We start from the raw sequence: 18,063 nt of genomic DNA on the forward strand, positions 1-18,063 counted from the left end.
AAAATCAATGGCGCCATGTACTGCACTCAAGTGCACAGAAAGGGCATTCCGTCATTCCAATAAAAAGAAGCAATTAGCAATCATGCTTATATTAGTGATAATAAAATATCTCCAGACTTTCATCTTATCACTAAAGTCTCAAGGATAGTCAAACTTCATTGAAAATTCATGACAATTATACTTAGTCACTGGTCAGAGATAAAAGGCAACTTTATTTTTGTGTGTTTATTGCGTTTTATCAATACATATCGTTTGTAGATTGTGTAAACTTTGTAAGATTTATTGCCTCGGGAAATTCTGCAACAGATTGTAAACAATTCAAAGTAATTGGGTTAAAGATCTTTGCCGGTTTCATTGATGTGTACACGAGCCCAACTTGTCATTTATTTACAAACATAAATCTATTCATATCATCTTATTGTGGTGAACAGTCGTGAAAAATAAATTCAGATCAAGTGGTTCTTTATATTCAGATATTACACACAATAAATCATTTAAATTAAAAATTGGTAATTTGTCATTGTATTGCTTTGTTACAAATTCAATGAGTATAAAATTACAAAAAGTTGTTAATATTACATGAAAACTATGGATAAAACCACTATTAATTACTGGGGTTTTATTTTTAAAGGCCCGTTTATCTCATTCATGGAAACAACATAGTTTCAATATTTGTTAGTTTTTGTCATTTTTTACTCTATGACTGCTCTACAAGTGGCATGTTTTCATTTAATCTAAAAATCACACAATGCAGGTCTTTTTAATAAATTAATAACATAGTAAAAATGCTATCATACACTATGCACAGTAAAATGTTTCAAAAGGGATCAAAGTAGTGTCTCCTGCTGATATCTTAATCATTTAGGCGCTTGTAAACTTCTGTCATTAAGAAAGTTTTCCGTTGTGAACACAGTTTGTTTAAATCTTATATCCTACAGAGGACCCAATTTATAATTTGGTATGTGTATAAGAGAGCAATAAAAAATTTAATGTGTGCTTCAGACACCCAAAAAGGCAGCATCCAAAAGGCTACTTAAATTATTAAGTACCAGAAGAAAAATATTAAAATTTTCATTTTGTGATGTTCATTATGTGTCAATATAAATGCCAATACAATTTCAGTAAACACATAAATATATCTGCGTCAATTCTCTGAATTAAGTCAAGTAAAGGAATAAGAAAGAAACACACAAAAGTATAAATAAGGAAAAAACCAACGCTGAGTAATTTAAAGAGCAAACTTCACACAACTTGCACGTTGAAGTTGCCGTTGTTAGTCCTATTGCTCTCCAAGTCCTCCTCGTCCATGCGCTGTTTGAGTGCCTCGAGTTCTCGGATGCCACTGGCAGACACCTCGTACTTGTGGGTCATCAGAGAGCGGTAGAAATGCAACGCAAAAACCAAAAAAAGAAACACCACCGGAATCAGCACTATGCATGCAGACCAGGCCGCTTCAACTGAGTAATCGTAAAATTTCACCTGTTCAAAAAGTAAACTTAATTCCCAAATCGGTGCAAAATTAACCAACCACATACCCAACAAAGAATGGCAATTTCGATCAGGAAGAGCAAGAGGCCTAAAAGGGTTGACGACGCCCAAGCAGCCTCGATGTACCAGTGAAGCCGCTCATGGGGCGATTCATTGACCAGGTTGGCGTTGTGCACGTTGCATATGGCCTCAACGTTAGGGAGTATGCAGGTTGAGATCATCAGCGCCAACAAGTGCACCGCAACGAGCAATGTGGTGCACACAGCAAAGGCGATCAACATTCCATTGGGCACTTGTGTCTTCTCGTTAAGTTGCACCTCAACCATCGCTACCTGAGATTCATCAGAAAAAGACAAAATAAATCTCTATAACTAGTTCATTTTACAAGCTATGTGCTTCAGATGCGACAACCCCATTTTGAAGAAAGTTAATACAAAATCGCCAATAATTTTTGCCTAATTTTACTTCTTCTGTTTTTGCCATAATTTGTATAGTTGGAAGTAGGAAAAAATATTAGCATAGACGACACTTTTTTGGCCAAATTTCGTAATTTTTTTTATGCAAATTAACATTCCAGGGGAAATTAAGCAAAGATTAATACCCTTTCCGGAGTCCCAAACAGGTTTGCAAATTGGGTTTTAATTATGTATCAACTTTCATCCAAATTGGTATGCATCATCTCAAAACCAAAGATTGTTAGGAGAAAACAATAAATTGAAACGTTTAAATTTAAATATGAAAAATATTAATTTAAAAAATTTAATTATGTGAGAAGAATGAAAAAAAATCGCAATAAATTTTTATTTTAATTAATGATTAAATAATAACTCAATAACTGTTTATACCATAGCGAAGCCGGAGAGCAGAGCGGAAGTCTTGCTGGAAGCTTTCAGTTTGGCCCTGCTGAGCTGAAGTTTGCGCCAAGAGAGCTGCATCGGCGTGTGCAATCCGTCTCCAACCTGCGACATCCTTGCCTGCGGACGTAACAAATGAATCAGTCACCTCTCGGAGATGCAAATGAAATTCGAAATCGACACAAAAGCGGCAGCGGTGGCGGCTAAGTACTGTGTCTCATATCAGAAGAAGCGAGAGAGGAGAAGTTTAGAAAACACACAAAGCATTATATAATTATATATAAAAATAATTGCTGAAAAAAGCGCCGTGAAAAATAAATGTTTCGACAGAAGGAAATTGTTTCTAAAAGCAGCAGGCGGACACGGCCATTGCGTCGAGGCACCTACCCTTTGTGGCTCGGTCAGAGGGGTGCAGCCAGCAGCGGAGGGCTAAAGTGCGCTGCCCGGAATGTGGACCGCCTGCCAAATAAAAGCAGCAGGCCCCTGCTGCTGTAGCACGGCTGCGTTTGCCAATCCGAAAACCAACAGCGAAATAAAAAAAAAATCTCGCGGCAAATAGGAAACGCAAATAAACCATAAATTGGAACAAAAAATGTTAGAAGAAGCCAAGGAAGATCGCATGCCGGTTAGCGTGCAGAAAAAATTTAGTGCGAGATTGGGCGCGAGGCCAAAATTGACTCATGAGCTGGTTAATTTCGGTGGACTATCAAAAAGCTTTGTCGCCCTTTGTTTGATTTCATTCCACATATTATGTTCAAGACACTCCCAGCTAGTTTGTTAATTAGACTGGTTGAATTCTACTTGGGGCGATAAACATTTCAAAACACATCGAGCTGCATTTCTCTTGAGGAAGAGTGTTCAAAGGTTCAAGAAGCCTCTGAGGTTAGAATTAAAGCGGAAGTTATTTGGCTGCTTTTTTAGCTTTTATGTAATCCATGTTGGTATTCACTAGATATAGTTTCTTATTGGGTTACAGTAAGTTTTAAATTTAAGACATAACTTGAATGCCTTGCACATGTATTTTAATTTTCTTCTTGTATTTTATTTAAAATGTTCCATCCCACTACTTAAAAATAAAAATACAAGATTATCGGAATAAAAAGCAGCCTTATTTAGGCAAGTGAATTCCCATCAAAATTGTATGGCGTGGTTTCTGTTAATTGGAAATTGGTCTTGTTAAAGTAAACTACACAAAATTTAAATTGATTAAAAAAAATGTTATTAACAGACTCTTTCAACAATAATTTAGTTTAGGCGCAGTACCATTTTTAATAATTGTTTATTTTTTTTAAAGCAGGTTAGTTCAACGTTATTTAATGTAAAAAACTGTAATTAACAGTAGCAATTTTTTTAAAATCAAAATTAATGAACGTGTGTATAAATATTTAAGGGAAAAATAATAAAAGTTTAAAAATATCACAATTTGATATTGTTTGAAATAAAAATTTTGCCATTAAATAATACAAAAATATTTTTAAGGTGCAGGGTGCAGAGTAATTGCTGAGGTATTGTAGCATGTAACTCTACTAGGTGCATTCTTAGGGGGCAAACTCCATCCGCAGGGTCAACAACTCCAGTTCGAGGCCACAAGACTCTCTGGCACGCAGGGGAATTTGGTCCGACAGTTTTTCAGTCGGCTTAAGAATAAGTACCAGTACCTTTGGCGGAGGAGCAAGTAGATGAAGAGGAGGTGGAGGTACCTGAGTCAGCCTCCGGTTGTTCCAATAGAAGTCGGACACCGAAGACTGCGGATCGACGCCACACGAAAAGCTGCTCGACGGCGGCGCCGGCGGGAACAAGGCCAGTCTCGCAGATCCGTCGGACCACGTGGACATTGGGCCAAGCCTCAGGGCTTACACACACTCCTAGAGGACAGACAGGGTGGAAAAAAAATCAGCTCAAACTCGGTTCTGACTGACGTACGAGCAAAAAATAAAATCTATATTTCCGGAATAAAGTTGATAGTGGTGAGAATATTTTAATTAACATAAGAACAGCTTCAGCGTGATAAAAATAATAGAGTGTGTTACAAAATACAAAAGTTTCATGAATTAAACTTTTCAGTTCATTTCATGTTTGCAAATATCAAGGAAATATTAATTTGTTGGAAAAAGAACGATCTGGATATGTGGGAGATACTTGGGTTATAATTTTTGACAATTTCCAGTGGAAATGAATTTGATATAAAGATTAACATTGAAATATTTCTTGTTTAATGCTACTTACTAAATTTATACTAATATTAAAAAAAAAAAAAAAAAAAAAAACGAGGCGCTGAACTAGTTTGGCCGCAGCTATTTTTTTCTTTCTGAGGACAAACTGACACATCAACCGCGGCGGAAATCAAATGGCTAGTGGCCCTGATAAGAGCCGATTTTTTTTTCAGTTGAGTAAAAGCGGAAGGAACTTGGGTCAACAGTTCACGAGTGCAGCCTGCGAGCAGTGAACTACAACTGATGTACGCGTTCCTATTTACACCGAGTCGAACCTGGAGATTTCTTTTTTTACAACTGCATTCGCAAATCAGCACTGCCCTTCTGATGTAATCGCCCTCGGGCCGCCAACGAGCAAGCCAGCCCAGCAACCTTGCCGTTTCACTCACAATCACAATGTATAATGCGCTGCTCTGCACGCGGAGTAAAAACAATATTAAAGGGCTATGCTTCGTTTTAATAGCTGTTGCAACAGGCGAGCTGGATCAAATTTCTGCTTTTCTGCACGTAGAGAGACACAAATACTATATAATTATTATAATGAGATTTTTTGCTCCTCAATTAAGTTCATATGTAGTTCAATATTTAAAGGTCTCGTTGCTCATTTAAGGCCTACATTCCCATATTATTAAATCGATATAAAATTAAAATGCAAAAGTATAGCAGACTTAATAGGGAGATTTTTAAATGAGTTCATTTCAATTTTGCAAGGAGAAAGAAACAAAATTCAAAAATGTTACATTCATTTTCGTGACCTATAAATTAAAAAAAAAATTATGCAGCGTTATGACATTGGACGGCATGACTAATCACATTTAATTTTAATAATAATAATAAATAATGTAGAAGTCTTCCAGTTAGTTCATTGACAAAAACGGGCAACACAGAAGAAAATGAGCTGTAATCGTTTTAAATTACATAATGGAAAAGTTTTGAACATATTTTTGTCTTCAACGGCGCAGTAAATTATTATTCAGAGCAAAGAAATAAAATCGACTCTTTCAAAAATAAATATTTAGCGTTAAATAGCTAGATTTTAGATAATCATACATACCATAACAAGTGCATTCAACAATTGTAATATTACTTTTTAAGTATAAAAACTGAACACAACAGAGAGGACGGAAATCAGAGCAAAATAGCAAATTCGCAGAAAGCAACTCACTTTTGCGACGGAACAACAAGCGAAACCGCAGACGACTCGGCAGCTCTGTTTTATTTTCGCTAGGGGCACTAAATAATCGCACGCGCCACCTTTCCCAACGCGGGCAGCCAGAATAAAATAATGCAAAATGCGAGAATAGAGGGACGACGATCGCCTCCTAACCCACCTTTTTTCCGCTTCACATGAAATGATCCACTCGGAATTGCGCCTCTCGAGCGACAAATTCTGGATTTCGGTCCAAAAAACGGCACCCCTTATCAATCGGCGTGTTTGTTCGCAAATATGTCAATTTATTTGCACAAGACACTCACCTGCTTTTTGACAACTGACGTGTACCCTCGCTCCAAAACACCGAATTAATCCGTAGCACGCATGAGAGGGGTGCCTGAGGGAGGGGCGCGGTGCCATATGTTTGCTATTTTAAACGGGTAGTATAGACAAGAGAAAAGTTTATTCAGGCAAAGTTTGCATTTTAGAGATATTTTGCAATCTAAATACTATGTTTTAATACAACTACCTATAATTTTTGAAGTTATTTCTTTCTGTATTTACATTAAGCAGCTCAAGTAAAAAAATATAGTCATAGTAACGTATATTACAAAATTCTTCCTTTCTAAATCCCCTAGCCGCGCCCCTCTTCTCCTTTTCATTCAATAACATTCAATTCTCAACTTTGCTGCTTCTTGTGAAACCTTCTTAAAAGACGGAGATGTAGTAGACATTCCAGGCTATTATAGTTATCACAAATATGGAATTGAACTAGGAGGAAAAATCAGGAGAGGTATTAGTTGTTATGTAAAACCATCCGTAGGCACATTTCAAAAATTGGAACTCACTGATGAGTGTTTACTAGTATTTTTAGATCAACTCACAATTGCTTGTTTTTACTGCCCTCCTCAACTCGACAAAAACGTTTTTCAAACCTCACTGCTCGACGCATTGCAATATGTTGATCTGGATAAAAATCTTATTGTAATAGGCGATTTTAATGCACGTATTGACCCTGCAGGTAAACAAACAGCAAATAATAGCAGTAAAAAGTCTATAATATTACTTGAACTACTCTCAGCACTTGATTTAAAGTTAGCAAATGACTGCTGTGATTATACATTTATTAGTGGAATTGGCTGTTCTACTATAGACTTAATATTTTATGATCCATTTTATATGGAATTAGTGAGCTGTTCTGCACTAGAATGTATTGAAAATTGTAAACACATCCCTGTTAAAGCCAAATTTAAATTAAAAATTAATAATAGCTCTCAAAATCCTGCAAATGAAAGGCAAAAGCCTGTGTATAAAGTTGATGAGGCCTTATTTGTTTTGAATTTTCGGACCGCATATAACTCATTAATGAATCAACTTGAAAATAATGAAATTGATGCGGCATATGAAGAAATATTACAATTAATACATTCCTCTGCTGCAACCCCAGGTGTATCACAGAGGGTTTCGAAACCATGGTATACTAATGATTGTCGGTTGCAGCATCAATATATACGGTCTTGGAAATATCATCTTAACACTTTACAAGTAAATAGCTCTGAGAATAATACTGACCCTGATCCAGCAGGAACTGTGCAATTTGAAAAAGAGGAAGCTCTCGAAATTATATCAGTGGCAAAGTCTGATTATCGAGCTATGTGTAAAGATTCAAGAGAGTTATTTAATAGAAAACAGGAGGAAAAATTAATACTTGAAGCTGAGAAAACGCCCTATTTGGTTTTGAGAAACTCGCAACAAAAACGAATTACATCCGCTGTACCAATGTCTACTTGGGTGCAGCATTTCTCAAACATTCTAAATGTGCAGAACTTGCGAGCAACAGATTCACTTAACTTGTCAAGCCTACTTGAAGATTACAATGTTGATTCGCCTTTCATACCATTCATGGATGAGGAAATTTTGCTAGCCATTAAAAATTTAAAGAGTGGTAAGGCCCCCGGCCCAGATAAAATGTTAAATGAACATTTAAAACTCATTGCGAAATATGAATTTGTGCCTCTGCTTACAAAAATGTTCAATAAATGTGCAGAATTAAACAAAATACCTGAGCAGTGGAAGTTGTCAAATCTGAATATTTTATATAAAGGAAAAGGTGAAAAATCTGATCCAAACAATTATAGAGGTATTGCATTAAGTAATGTTTTGTACAAATTATATGACAAAGTTGTAATTCGTCGTGTGTTCTCTGAAATTCAGCCCATTATTCCGGCTGAACAGTATGGCTATATGCCAGGACGTGGAGCAATCCCAGCTGTCCAAAAACTACATAATCATTTGATCGAGGAAGTTTATTTCAATAATAATCCAGTGTATGCTGCCTTTGTCGATTACTCGAAAGCCTTCGACTCGGTAAATCGGCAGAAACTTTTTGATAAGCTGATATCTCTTCAAATACTGCCAAAACAACTGCTCAATATTATAGCAACTATTTTGGACATAAATTTTTTGTCAATTTTTGATGGAGTTGCAAATTCACAAAAATTTGTTCAGAGTAATGGTACCTTACAAGGTGGCACATCCTCACCACTCTATTATATTTTTTATGTATTTGATTTAAATCTTTATATCGAACAAAATTTAAAAGATGAAGTTGTCATTTTCAATTATGCCGATGATACTGCCCTTCTTGCAAAACGACTTGATATGCTTCAGTCTGGACTGAATCTCCTTGTTGAGTACTCAGATAGCAATGACCTTGTTGTCAATGCCCAGAAGACTGTTGCCGTCAAGTTTCGGAAAGGAGGTCGAATTAAAAACACAGATAAACTATTTTGTAAAGGCTCCGAAATTAAATTTGAGAATGTAGTTAAATATCTTGGAGTGACTTTGAATCACACGGCGAAATCATTTAACAAACATGTAGAATCTCGAACATTATTAGCAAATTTGGCTACATTTGATATAAAACAACTTCGTATGTTGAGTGTAGATGCAGCAATCCGTCTCTTTTTTATAAAGGTGGCGCCTATTGCCAGTTATGGCATTACAATTGCTTGGCCTTATCTCACTCAAACAGATCTCAGAAATTTAAATCTTGTTTTTAATGCATATTTGAAACGCCTCTTGTGTGTACATAAATCAGCTCAGAATAGAATTGTGCATTTAATGTTGGAGGTTGATTCATTTATTGGTTGTTTGCAATCTATGTATAATCTTCCATACACACCTGCTTTTGGTACTTTGTTATTCGAGAGAGAAATGAAATCGTTTGATATTCCTCCTGATTTTCACAATGCAATTGTTACACTCCCGATTAAATGGAGAAGTCCTCTTCAACAGGACAGGCATGTTTATACTAGAATAATAGTTCATGGATTTCATTATAAATTTTGTGTTAAAAAGGAATATCACTTTGCAAGCAAAGCATGTAAATGTAAATTTTGTTCACAATATTGTAGTCAACACCACTGTTTATTTTGTACTCGATCGCCTTTTTCCTCCCTTGCTCAAATGGCTGATCATCAATATTCCCGCTGAAATACGCTCAAACTGATTGTAATGACTGTCCACCGATAGGTGGTGCGCCTAGTTCTATTTAGTATGTATAGCATGTATGTATTAGTAGTTGTACGCAAACGCGTTTAATAAAAGCATTATTATTCTTGAACTTTTTTGGTGTATCCGACGAACAGACTTCGGACAGAGATGCACGCAACTAAAGGGCCGTCGCCGAGGGTGGCTGAGGCCGACCTCAAGTGCAAGAACGGTGAATGTGAATTCTACGGAAACGCTCAATGGGAAGGCTATTGCTCGAAATGTAGGAAAATCTTTACAAATAGGGCGGCCAAGAGCGAGTCGCGCATCCGCCACAGTGACTCATCCAGCAGTCATTCATTCCACGAGAGCAGGTACGTTTTTTATTGAGGCTATTAGTCACATCCAATAGCCCTTCCATACCAGAAGAATAAAATAAATGTTGGTCTTCTTTTTGGGCAGGAACCAGGGTTCTTTTCCTACCAGTGGGTTCTCGCGCTTTGAAGAAAAGAGGAGACAGCAAACTGACAAGAAACCAAAGGGGATCAGTGTCTTCAAGAAATCACCCAGTCCTAAAGGTATATATACATTTTTTTAAATTTAATCCTCACATAATTATTTCATAATATCTCTCACTGTCATGTCATGAAGTCGATCACACGGGTATTTATTTCAATTTTATTTAGCCAATCAACATGAGCAAAATAAATGGATTATTTTGATTTATTTAAATTTTTAGAGCCAGCGTCATGCATCACCCTGGCTGCAGCTGAGTTGGAAATCTTGAGACAAGAGCACGCTTTTTTCCTCAAGGGCATTGGTTCCCAAATTGAATATGACATAGTAGCAACCTGCAGGTCGCACGTAGAAAAGGTTGCTGCGGTTGCTGACCTGAGGTCAGCAGACGACCTGGCAGAACAGATCCAGCAGGTCTATCAACTTCTCGTCAATAAGATGGATGCATTCAAAATTTACTCGAGTAAATATTTGTTAGTATGGGATATGCTCCGAGTAAATATTTCTTGTCCAACAGGGCTTAGTGCAGAAGATAAGGATCAAATTCTAATTTACGGTGAAAAATACATCATGACATGTCTTTACACCAGTCTCTTCTGTCCTCCAAGCACCACTGATGAGGAGAAGGACCTTGCAATTCAGAACAGGTTTGCTGTCTCTTCTAATATTTTTCTTTTGAAAAGAAGCATAAAATTATTTTGCAAGATGGTTTTCATTACAATTTTATTTTTGGTAGAATTCGGCAGTTGAACTGGGTGAATGCCAAGCATTTGGACTGCAGGATAACTGAAACAGATCCTGAAGTGCGTGAGTTGGTGTACACGGCCATCACTGAAATCCTCAGCATGGATTCTGCCAAATCACCACCCGAGAAGTTGAGCTGTGTGGTTAAGTGTTGCGGTGCTATCTTCAAGCTGCTTCAAGTGGCGCAGGGAGGTCCTGCGTCGGCTGACGAATTTCTCCCAGCCCTAATTTTTGTTGTCCTCAAGGCAAATCCGCCTCGACTGAAGAGCAACATAAATTACATAACACGCTTCTGCAATGGAAGCAGACTAATGTCCGGCGAAGCTGGATACTATTTTACTAATTTGGTATGGTAATCCAACTTAAAAAAATTGGCAGATTTTACTGCTCAGCTATATAAATTGCAGTGCTGTGCCGTTTCCTTTGTTGAAAATCTTACTGCTGAGTCATTAAACATGCCATTTGACGAGTTTGACCAGTACATGTCCGGCAAAGTGGTGCCAATCAGCTCTTGGGACAGTGCCCTTCTCATGTGTGAGGTGAATTATTTTAATTCTTTACCAGGCTTTATAACTAAACAATAATTTAAGGGAATGCATGTGATAAATGAGCAGCTTTCAACTTTAAAAGAGTTGGATCAGAAGAATCAAAACACACTCTCAGGATCCAAATTACTCCACGAGGAAATTTTAGCATTCCAGGTACTGTAAATTTAAATTGATCGCTTTCAAAAAGGTAATTTATGTAAATTTTTCAAATGCAGGAAGAAATTTGTAAAAAATTGGACCAAATAATTGACTCGTCTCCTCTGGTTTTAAAATCACTGCGAGAACCAACAAACATAGATAGTGAAAACCCTCATGCTGAAACGTTACCACCTCCTATTGCACCTTTGGTGAGTTAATTCCCTCTCATCAAGCATTTGAAGTTTAAACATATTTTTATTTCTCAGGTGCTTGCCTCACACCCAGCACCCTCTCCAAAAAGATCACTTGAGTTGTTGTCCCCACTTGAGGCCCCAGCAGCTCCTGTCTCAATTTCTCCTCCATCTCCTTTATCCCCGCCACCAGATATTCTGGCTGCTCAGCAAAGCCTAGAATTGGTCCGAGGCCTCAATTACGATATTACACTTCAAGAATCTAGTCCAGAAAACACAGATGTCGAAGAACAGCATGGGTAACTTGAAGTAACTTCCTTTAATAGCAACAATAATATCGATTGCCGACTTATTCCTCTAGGCCTGGATCATTGCTGGATGCAATGAATTTGTCACCCACCAGTGGTCAGCCGCTGCCCTTACCTTCCCCCCTGACCCCTGAGATGCCCGCTAGTAACCAGCAGTACCAAGGCTTTTCCACGCAGGGCTGGAATATTCAAAGTGTGACATGCGCTACTGGAAATTCTCCTGTTCCAGATAGCTCGAAAGATAAATAGTTTCTTTTGCAATTCCAAAAGTATTAAATTATTAAATATTGATTATTGTTTTGTTATAACTAGGATAAATAAAAATAATGCAAGCCCAAATTACAATATCAAGATTCATTAGGATTTTATTGACCTGATATGCAGCGTTATTTTTTGCCAAGAATGCTCAGCCTAAGTTGTGTACATTGCTTGTACCATTTATCAACATTCCTGGGCAATTTAAGATTTAGATTTGACAAGACTGAAACAACAAAAATATCTGCAGGAGACAAATCATTGCCTATGATGAATTTTCTGTTGATTAATTGCTGATCCAGTGTCTTCAGAAGTGACTGGGTGTCAGATTTGAGCATAGCATTGTGAGCCTTGTCAAGCCAGTAGTCAATTTGTGACGATTGCTCAGCAGGAAGTCGTTCGTACCAATTGAAGTCAGGGCTCTTGGCCTCGAGAACTCGGGACAAGTAGCGTAGGACATTGACCTCGCCTGTAACCTTGACATTTGCCACAGGCGACACAACCATCTCCAAATTTGTTCCGACAGATTTCCAGATCACTGTTACGCTGTTATTTGGTGGTTTGTCAGAACTTTGGTGGTCAAAAATTGTTTTCAGATGGTCAGGTCGCAGCTTCAGCGAAGAGTGACAGTGTGAAGACTTTCTCACTCCAATCTTCTCGTCCAGCATGTTGATCAGGGTGATGATTGAATGAGGTGGATGCATTGGGTCTGCAAAAATGGTTACATCAAACTTGCCACAGTCAGCAGATGTTTGCTGTGGGACGCCTAATTTTGATTGCAAACTCTTCACGGTAGCCTGCAGCTTTTCGATCCGTTTTGTGATGTTGTCCCACTCCTTCTCCAGGGCATTGACCGCGGACAATGGCTGCTGTTCTTCAGCTTGGTCATCATCTCTGCACCGGAAAAATAAAGCCTGTGTCACCACTTTGCTAGCGATCGAGCGGGTTGACAAAACAACAACAAAAGATAACAACTGCATTGCACAAAATTTATTCCAAAACTGAAACAACTTCGCAAAGCATGCTCGTTCAAAAGTACAAAACATGCACAAGAACTTAGATAAAAATTATACTATAAATAAACTGCTAATAAATAAGATTACTTGTCTAGACGACAAATGGGGCTGTCGTGAACCATCTGCAGATCGACTTTGGGTCCCACCAGGTCACGGATATTGTTGATACCATACTTGATCATAGTTGGCCTGATTGATTATAATTTTGTTATATTATATATGCTCACCAGTTCAATTTTAATTTTGAAAATTACCTTTCGAGAGACAATCCCCAGCCGTAAATATTCACATTTTCAGGCAAGCCCATCGGCAACAACATTTCTGGTCTGAACATTCCCGAGTTTCCAATCTCGATCCATTTTTTCAAACCTTCATGATAGCTGAAGATTTCCATGCTTGGCTCTGTGTAAGGATTGTATGCTGGCTTGAAGTAAAGCTTCTCAATGCCCAGTTTCTTAAAGAACTCGTAAAGTACGCCTGGAAAGGTAATTTAGAAAACTCTTTATTTTCAAATAGGAAGAATTATTACCAATCAGTCCACTCAACCCCAAATCATAGTCAGCAATCACGCCTTCTACTTGGTGGAATTCTGCAAGGTGGGTTGCGTCCAAGGTTTCATTTCGGAACACCCTGTCGATGCTGAAGTACTTCACCGGTCTGAAGCCCTCCTTTGCCAACTTGTGAAGCATCCGAGCGCTGACCGCTGTGCTGTGGGTTCTCAGCAGGTTTTTCTGAGCTTCACCAATTTTCCAGTCATAACCATAGCCCTGTGAACCATGGCCCCCCTTGCTATGGACGGTCTTAACCTTTTCTAGGTAATCCATTGGGAAGTTTGAAGACTCCTTAGGGTCTGTACATTTATTTTTTATTTTTAAAATTGTTTGTTTCAAGTTAGCAAATCTACCTGACAAGAAAAATGTATCATGAGCGTCTCTGGCTGGATGTTGCTGGGGTTGAAAGAGGGCATCAAAGTTCCAGAAAGAGCTCTCGACATAATTATTAGTAGGCATCTCGGTGAATCTATTAGTAAATAATTCAGACATTAAAACGATAACAATAAAATATAAAATAGTTAATTTTAATATACCCCATTTCAAGGAAGATTTGTCTGAACTCGGCCCGAACTTTAAGCAGGGGGTGCAAATGTCCACAAGGAGGTGGAACTCCAAGGGCGCCTAGATTGTACTCCTTGAATTGTTTTGATTTCCACGTGCCCTGCGCAATCATCTCAGGAGTAAGGTCAGTTTCAGGTTTACTAATGGACAGGTTGAACTCTGGCCCCTTGCTAAGATGAAAACCTTTGACCACAACTTCTTGGAGAAGCTTCCGTTTCTTGTACTCTTGTTTCTGTTCATCACTAATCTTGTCAACTCCTTTTTGAAGTTGAGACAAATTGATTTGCACAACGTCATCAATGCTGGCCACCTTCTTTTTAATAATGGGCTGTCCGGAAGACTTGTCCATCACAATCCAGCCAGCAGACATGGCTTTGCTGAATCCAACTTTTGCGTTCGGTGCTTTCTTCAAAAATTAATTCAGATATTCAATTAAAATATTCTGGTAAGGTAATTATTTTTTAGCATACCATAAGCTCAGGCTGAGGAATCCCTTTGTCTGGAACTGCATTATAAACTACGGCCTCATGACTACCTTTTTCGGCAACCAATTTGCCTTCTGCTGTCAGCTCCCATTGTTTTCTTGTGTACTGCTCTACGGCTATGACCTGAAGACGCGACAAATTTAAGTTATATACATTTGTAAAATATATTTCTTGATGATATTTACGTTTCCTAAAGCTTCAAGACTTTTGATTGCTCCAACAATTTTTTGACTGTCCTCTTTCCATTCATCAGCCAGCAGGAGTGAATCTCCTTTTCCCTTGGAATCAAGGTACTGAAGGATCTTTTCCGGGAGCGTAACACTCATTTCTTGAAACAGATAATACAGAATATTAAAACAAGGATCAAGAGAGAAGAAAATGCAAGAAAATAAAAGTTCTTAAAAAAAGCGTTTGATTGCTGATCTGCATGTAAAATGTAATACAATAGGGTCCAATATAATATTAAGGATTGTCCCAACTACATTTAATCTTAATAATATAAGAAATTATTTTGAGATGATGTCTTAAATTTGCAAATTTTGGCTAAATCTTACTTGATATCACGACAAAACAACTGTCACACGTGGATTCCTTTCATCACACTTTCATCATCAGAGAGGCGAAGAAAATAGAAAATCAGCCTGTTTCACGCCCCCTTTTGTAGTTCTTATTTAATTCAACAGAGGGCTTTAGCAAGTGCAATAATTAATTTTCAATCCTGGTTGAAAATGCTGATTTTTTGCTTGTTTTTTGAAATTGGAATTATATACCAGACTTGTAATTTTTATTATAGTAAAAAGTGGTAAAAAGAAATAAACAATTTAAATATCGTTTTAAAGTAAAAATAAAATAAAACAATTTTTTATGCTTGTGTAATTATTAATAAATAATTCAATTTCACAGTTAAAAATGCTGCATGATACAATTAGGGCGGCTTGAATATTTCACAGAAGGTCACTTATTAATTACATACTAGAAATTGCACTTTTTACAAAGAAAAAAATGTAATGTAATAATAAAAAATAAAATACTGTTGAAAGCTGCTTTTGAGATTGTAAAGGCACATGATCTTATATAACATGAAAATGTTCACAAACAAAATATAATATGGCAATCTTTGGCTTGTCAGCATTCACAAATCCTCATAAAAGGCCACCCTGGCTTTGGTGGATCCCGACTTCACCTTCCTCAACGTAGAGTATTTGTCCTCACCGAGCCGAATTTGCTCAGCATGTAGCGCATCCAACGAGCAATTTTTCTCTCCCACCTTCAGCACCTCGATTTCCGTTCTGAGCGACCTGAGTGCTTCTTGAAGGTGTTTGCTCTTCTCCAGGTACTCTACCCGCTCCTTCTCAATCTCCAGGGACAGCTGCTCTACGTCAGAGTCCGGACACACCAACTCGAAGCTAGACGAACTTGACGTCACTCCTGTATTACCGATTGGAGACACAGGCGACGTCATTGCCAAGGCACTCAGATCCTGCGCCAATTTGGTTGTCTGTGCCGACGGCTCCGAATACAATGTTGGCACCAGGGTGTTCCTGGTGAGGAACGTCTGCAGGCGCTCTTTGGCCTGTTTCTCTGCCTTGCGAGCCCTCGTCAACTCATCCTTGAGCTTGTCAGCCTCCATGGCCCTGCGTTCACTTTCCTCTACCAACCGAGCAGTTAGAATTTCAGCATCTCTCGTTTTCCTTTCCAGAAGGTTCTTCTCCTCTTCAGTCTTCATGGCATTCAGACGCATCCGATTTACTTCTTGTTCGGCCTCAGACGCTTTCTGCTGCAAAAGCATTGCCTCTTCTTCTGCAACTCTTGACTTCTCAGCCAGCAACTCGGCTGTCTCTTCTGACCGTCGAAGTGCTTCATTTGCTAAACGAATCTCCTCTTGATACTGTAGAAGGCGTTCTTCAAGAGCACTCCTATCACGCTCTGCTGCCTCTCGTAGCTGCTTTTCTTTCGACAATTTATTTCTTTCAATCTGAAACATAAAAGTATTGCACTTATAGCATTTCCAAATGATTTTTTCTCTTTCAATTCTGAGAAATTCGAGTTATTAATTATTCTGAGAAATAAAAAAAACATTTTTACTTGTCTACGAAGCTTCTCCTCCTTGGCCTGCGTCTTCATTTGCTGGACGTCTACAGTGTCTGGTTTGCGTCTTCTCATAAACATGTCATGGTTGCCGATGCACAAGTCCAAGATCAACTTGTTCATTCTGACTTTTTTCGAAAGGAACACAAAATTTGCCGCACTCTTGTCCACTGGTTTGATAGAGAACTTTTTGTCATCGTAACTGACGTTTCTGATCTCAGACCATGCAAACGACGTCTTGGGGATCAACTTGTTGTCTTTCTCGTAGATGTTGAGCCCAAGGGCGGTCACACCGAGCCAGAGGTCTGTGTTTTTCTTATTGGAGATGCTAAAGTAGCTGACTCCATACATATCGAGATCCTGCGCAATTTTCAGGTACTCCATTTCGGCTTCGTCGCGCGCCATGCCACGATGGTCAGCATACCAAATTTTTATTCGTTCCTCCCACATTTCAGGGGTCATCTGATACTGACTGATCACTCGTTGTGGTAATAACTCGGCACTGGTCAGCATGCGAGGCTGGTACGTGTTTTCATCATAGTCACCATATTGAGCCTAGAAATTTAATTTAAATAATATATTTGGATTGGTTCCATTCAATTTAGATTAATTTTAACAAAATCTTTAACAAAAAAAAAAAAAAAAACTGGAAAACTTTTTATAAATATTTACCTGGACAGCATACGAGGCTAACAAAACCGAGGTTTCTGGTGGGCAATAGATGTCCATGCTGAGAATGGCCTGTTTCACTTGAAGAAAAAAAAGGTGCTGTGTGATCTCCTGCAGCAGTTCCTCGGCTACATTCTCTGGGTAAAGTTTGGCAAGCAGCATGACCCTGACCGGTGACGTATTATCAGAGCCGACCTGGTCACGCACCTTCTTGTCCATTTGCAGCCACGAGTTGAAGCCATTGGGATGCTCGAACTGGAGGCCAAAGTACCAGGTCTCGCGCAGGCCGATCAATTGGCAAACCAACTCCAGAAGGCTGCGTCCGGTTGCCTTCCAGTCCTGCTCAAAGTCGAGCTCGTCCGTCAAGGTGGTCAGCTTGACCGGGAACTTCTTGGCTCCTTTGCGAAACGGCATCTTTGCCAGGCGGGCCTCAGGCATTAGAAGTTCCAGTCTCTCCGCATCTTATTGTCTGAAAAGCATAAAATTTAAGTAAAAATGGAATTCATATGTAACAAAATAAAAAATGGGCGTGCGAGGAGGGAAACAGGAGCAAGGTGGAGAACTTTCTTTTGATATTTCACAGGATTCAGAAAAACAAATTAAAGGAAAAGTGTTGGAATATTTTACAGCGTTTCTTACATATCGCGAATGGGCTATTTTGCAAGCTGATTAACGCTTGTGCCATTCAGGAAAAGCTGCCAATGAATCACTGGAACCGCTCCTCGCTCCTAACTTCAACTCTCCATGTTTTTTTGTTTCTATAAATAACAAACGAGACCAACGGCGTCAT

The 18,063-nt window shown here is 38.5% G+C and overlaps 4 protein-coding genes and 1 long non-coding RNA gene across 13 annotated transcripts; 2 read left to right on the plus strand and 3 right to left on the minus strand.

The window, feature by feature from the left end:
- Window positions 1–38: 38 nt before the first annotated feature.
- LOC132202054 (calcium release-activated calcium channel protein 1) lies at window positions 39–6,119 on the minus strand. 7 transcript variants are annotated; one of them, XM_059628715.1, is made up of 5 exons: window positions 6,032–6,119; window positions 4,001–4,207; window positions 2,334–2,462; window positions 1,536–1,820; window positions 39–1,479 (listed from the first exon to the last, which is right to left on the minus strand). In XM_059628715.1, exons 2-5 carry the CDS (start codon window positions 4,175–4,177, stop codon window positions 1,243–1,245), a joined length of 828 nt encoding a protein of 275 aa, XP_059484698.1. In that variant the 5' UTR covers window positions 4,178–4,207; window positions 6,032–6,119; the 3' UTR covers window positions 39–1,242. The 7 variants fall into 7 exon arrangements, with proteins under 7 accessions (XP_059484698.1, XP_059484701.1, XP_059484697.1 ...); XM_059628718.1 differs by lacking the exon at window positions 6,032–6,119 and adding an exon at window positions 5,887–6,025 and having other exon boundaries at window positions 4,043–4,207; XM_059628714.1 differs by lacking the exon at window positions 6,032–6,119 and adding an exon at window positions 5,887–6,025.
- A 249-nt stretch (window positions 6,120–6,368) lies between these two features.
- LOC132201403 (rab5 GDP/GTP exchange factor) lies at window positions 6,369–11,992 on the plus strand. 2 transcript variants are annotated; one of them, XM_059627561.1, is made up of 11 exons: window positions 6,369–6,501; window positions 9,359–9,574; window positions 9,663–9,778; window positions 9,940–10,179; window positions 10,234–10,363; window positions 10,453–10,807; window positions 10,868–10,999; window positions 11,051–11,161; window positions 11,224–11,355; window positions 11,413–11,636; window positions 11,699–11,992. In XM_059627561.1, the coding sequence occupies exons 2-11, from the start codon at window positions 9,372–9,374 to the stop codon at window positions 11,892–11,894; spliced, it is 1,839 nt and encodes a 612-aa protein (XP_059483544.1). In that variant the 5' UTR covers window positions 6,369–6,501; window positions 9,359–9,371; the 3' UTR covers window positions 11,895–11,992. The 2 variants fall into 2 exon arrangements, with proteins under 2 accessions (XP_059483544.1, XP_059483543.1); XM_059627560.1 differs by lacking the exon at window positions 6,369–6,501 and adding an exon at window positions 9,136–9,277.
- Window positions 11,985–15,162, minus strand: LOC132201402 (phenylalanine--tRNA ligase alpha subunit). The gene is made up of 9 exons (XM_059627559.1): window positions 15,071–15,162; window positions 14,702–14,844; window positions 14,502–14,639; window positions 14,004–14,437; window positions 13,821–13,936; window positions 13,446–13,766; window positions 13,171–13,393; window positions 13,004–13,105; window positions 11,985–12,794 (listed from the first exon to the last, which is right to left on the minus strand). Exons 2-9 carry the CDS (start codon window positions 14,840–14,842, stop codon window positions 12,032–12,034), a joined length of 2,238 nt encoding a protein of 745 aa, XP_059483542.1. The 5' UTR covers window positions 14,843–14,844; window positions 15,071–15,162; the 3' UTR covers window positions 11,985–12,031.
- LOC132201407 (uncharacterized) lies at window positions 13,019–15,494 on the plus strand. Of its 2 annotated transcripts, none has more exons than XR_009442266.1 (3): window positions 13,019–13,401; window positions 13,475–13,731; window positions 13,808–15,494. It is a non-coding gene; the product is annotated as an uncharacterized LOC132201407 (long non-coding RNA). The 2 variants fall into 2 exon arrangements; XR_009442267.1 differs by having other exon boundaries at window positions 13,812–15,494.
- LOC132201404 (merlin) lies at window positions 15,379–18,033 on the minus strand. The gene is made up of 4 exons (XM_059627563.1): window positions 17,913–18,033; window positions 17,277–17,742; window positions 16,602–17,159; window positions 15,379–16,491 (listed from the first exon to the last, which is right to left on the minus strand). Exons 2-4 carry the CDS (start codon window positions 17,709–17,711, stop codon window positions 15,649–15,651), a joined length of 1,836 nt encoding a protein of 611 aa, XP_059483546.1. The 5' UTR covers window positions 17,712–17,742; window positions 17,913–18,033; the 3' UTR covers window positions 15,379–15,648.
- Window positions 18,034–18,063: the final 30 nt, after the last annotated feature.

The sequence above is a fragment of the Neocloeon triangulifer genome, unplaced genomic scaffold, assembly GCF_031216515.1.
Source record: "Neocloeon triangulifer isolate White Clay Creek 2 clone unplaced genomic scaffold, ASM3121651v1 ptg000014l, whole genome shotgun sequence".
Taxonomy (NCBI): Eukaryota; Metazoa; Arthropoda; class Insecta; order Ephemeroptera; family Baetidae; genus Neocloeon; species Neocloeon triangulifer.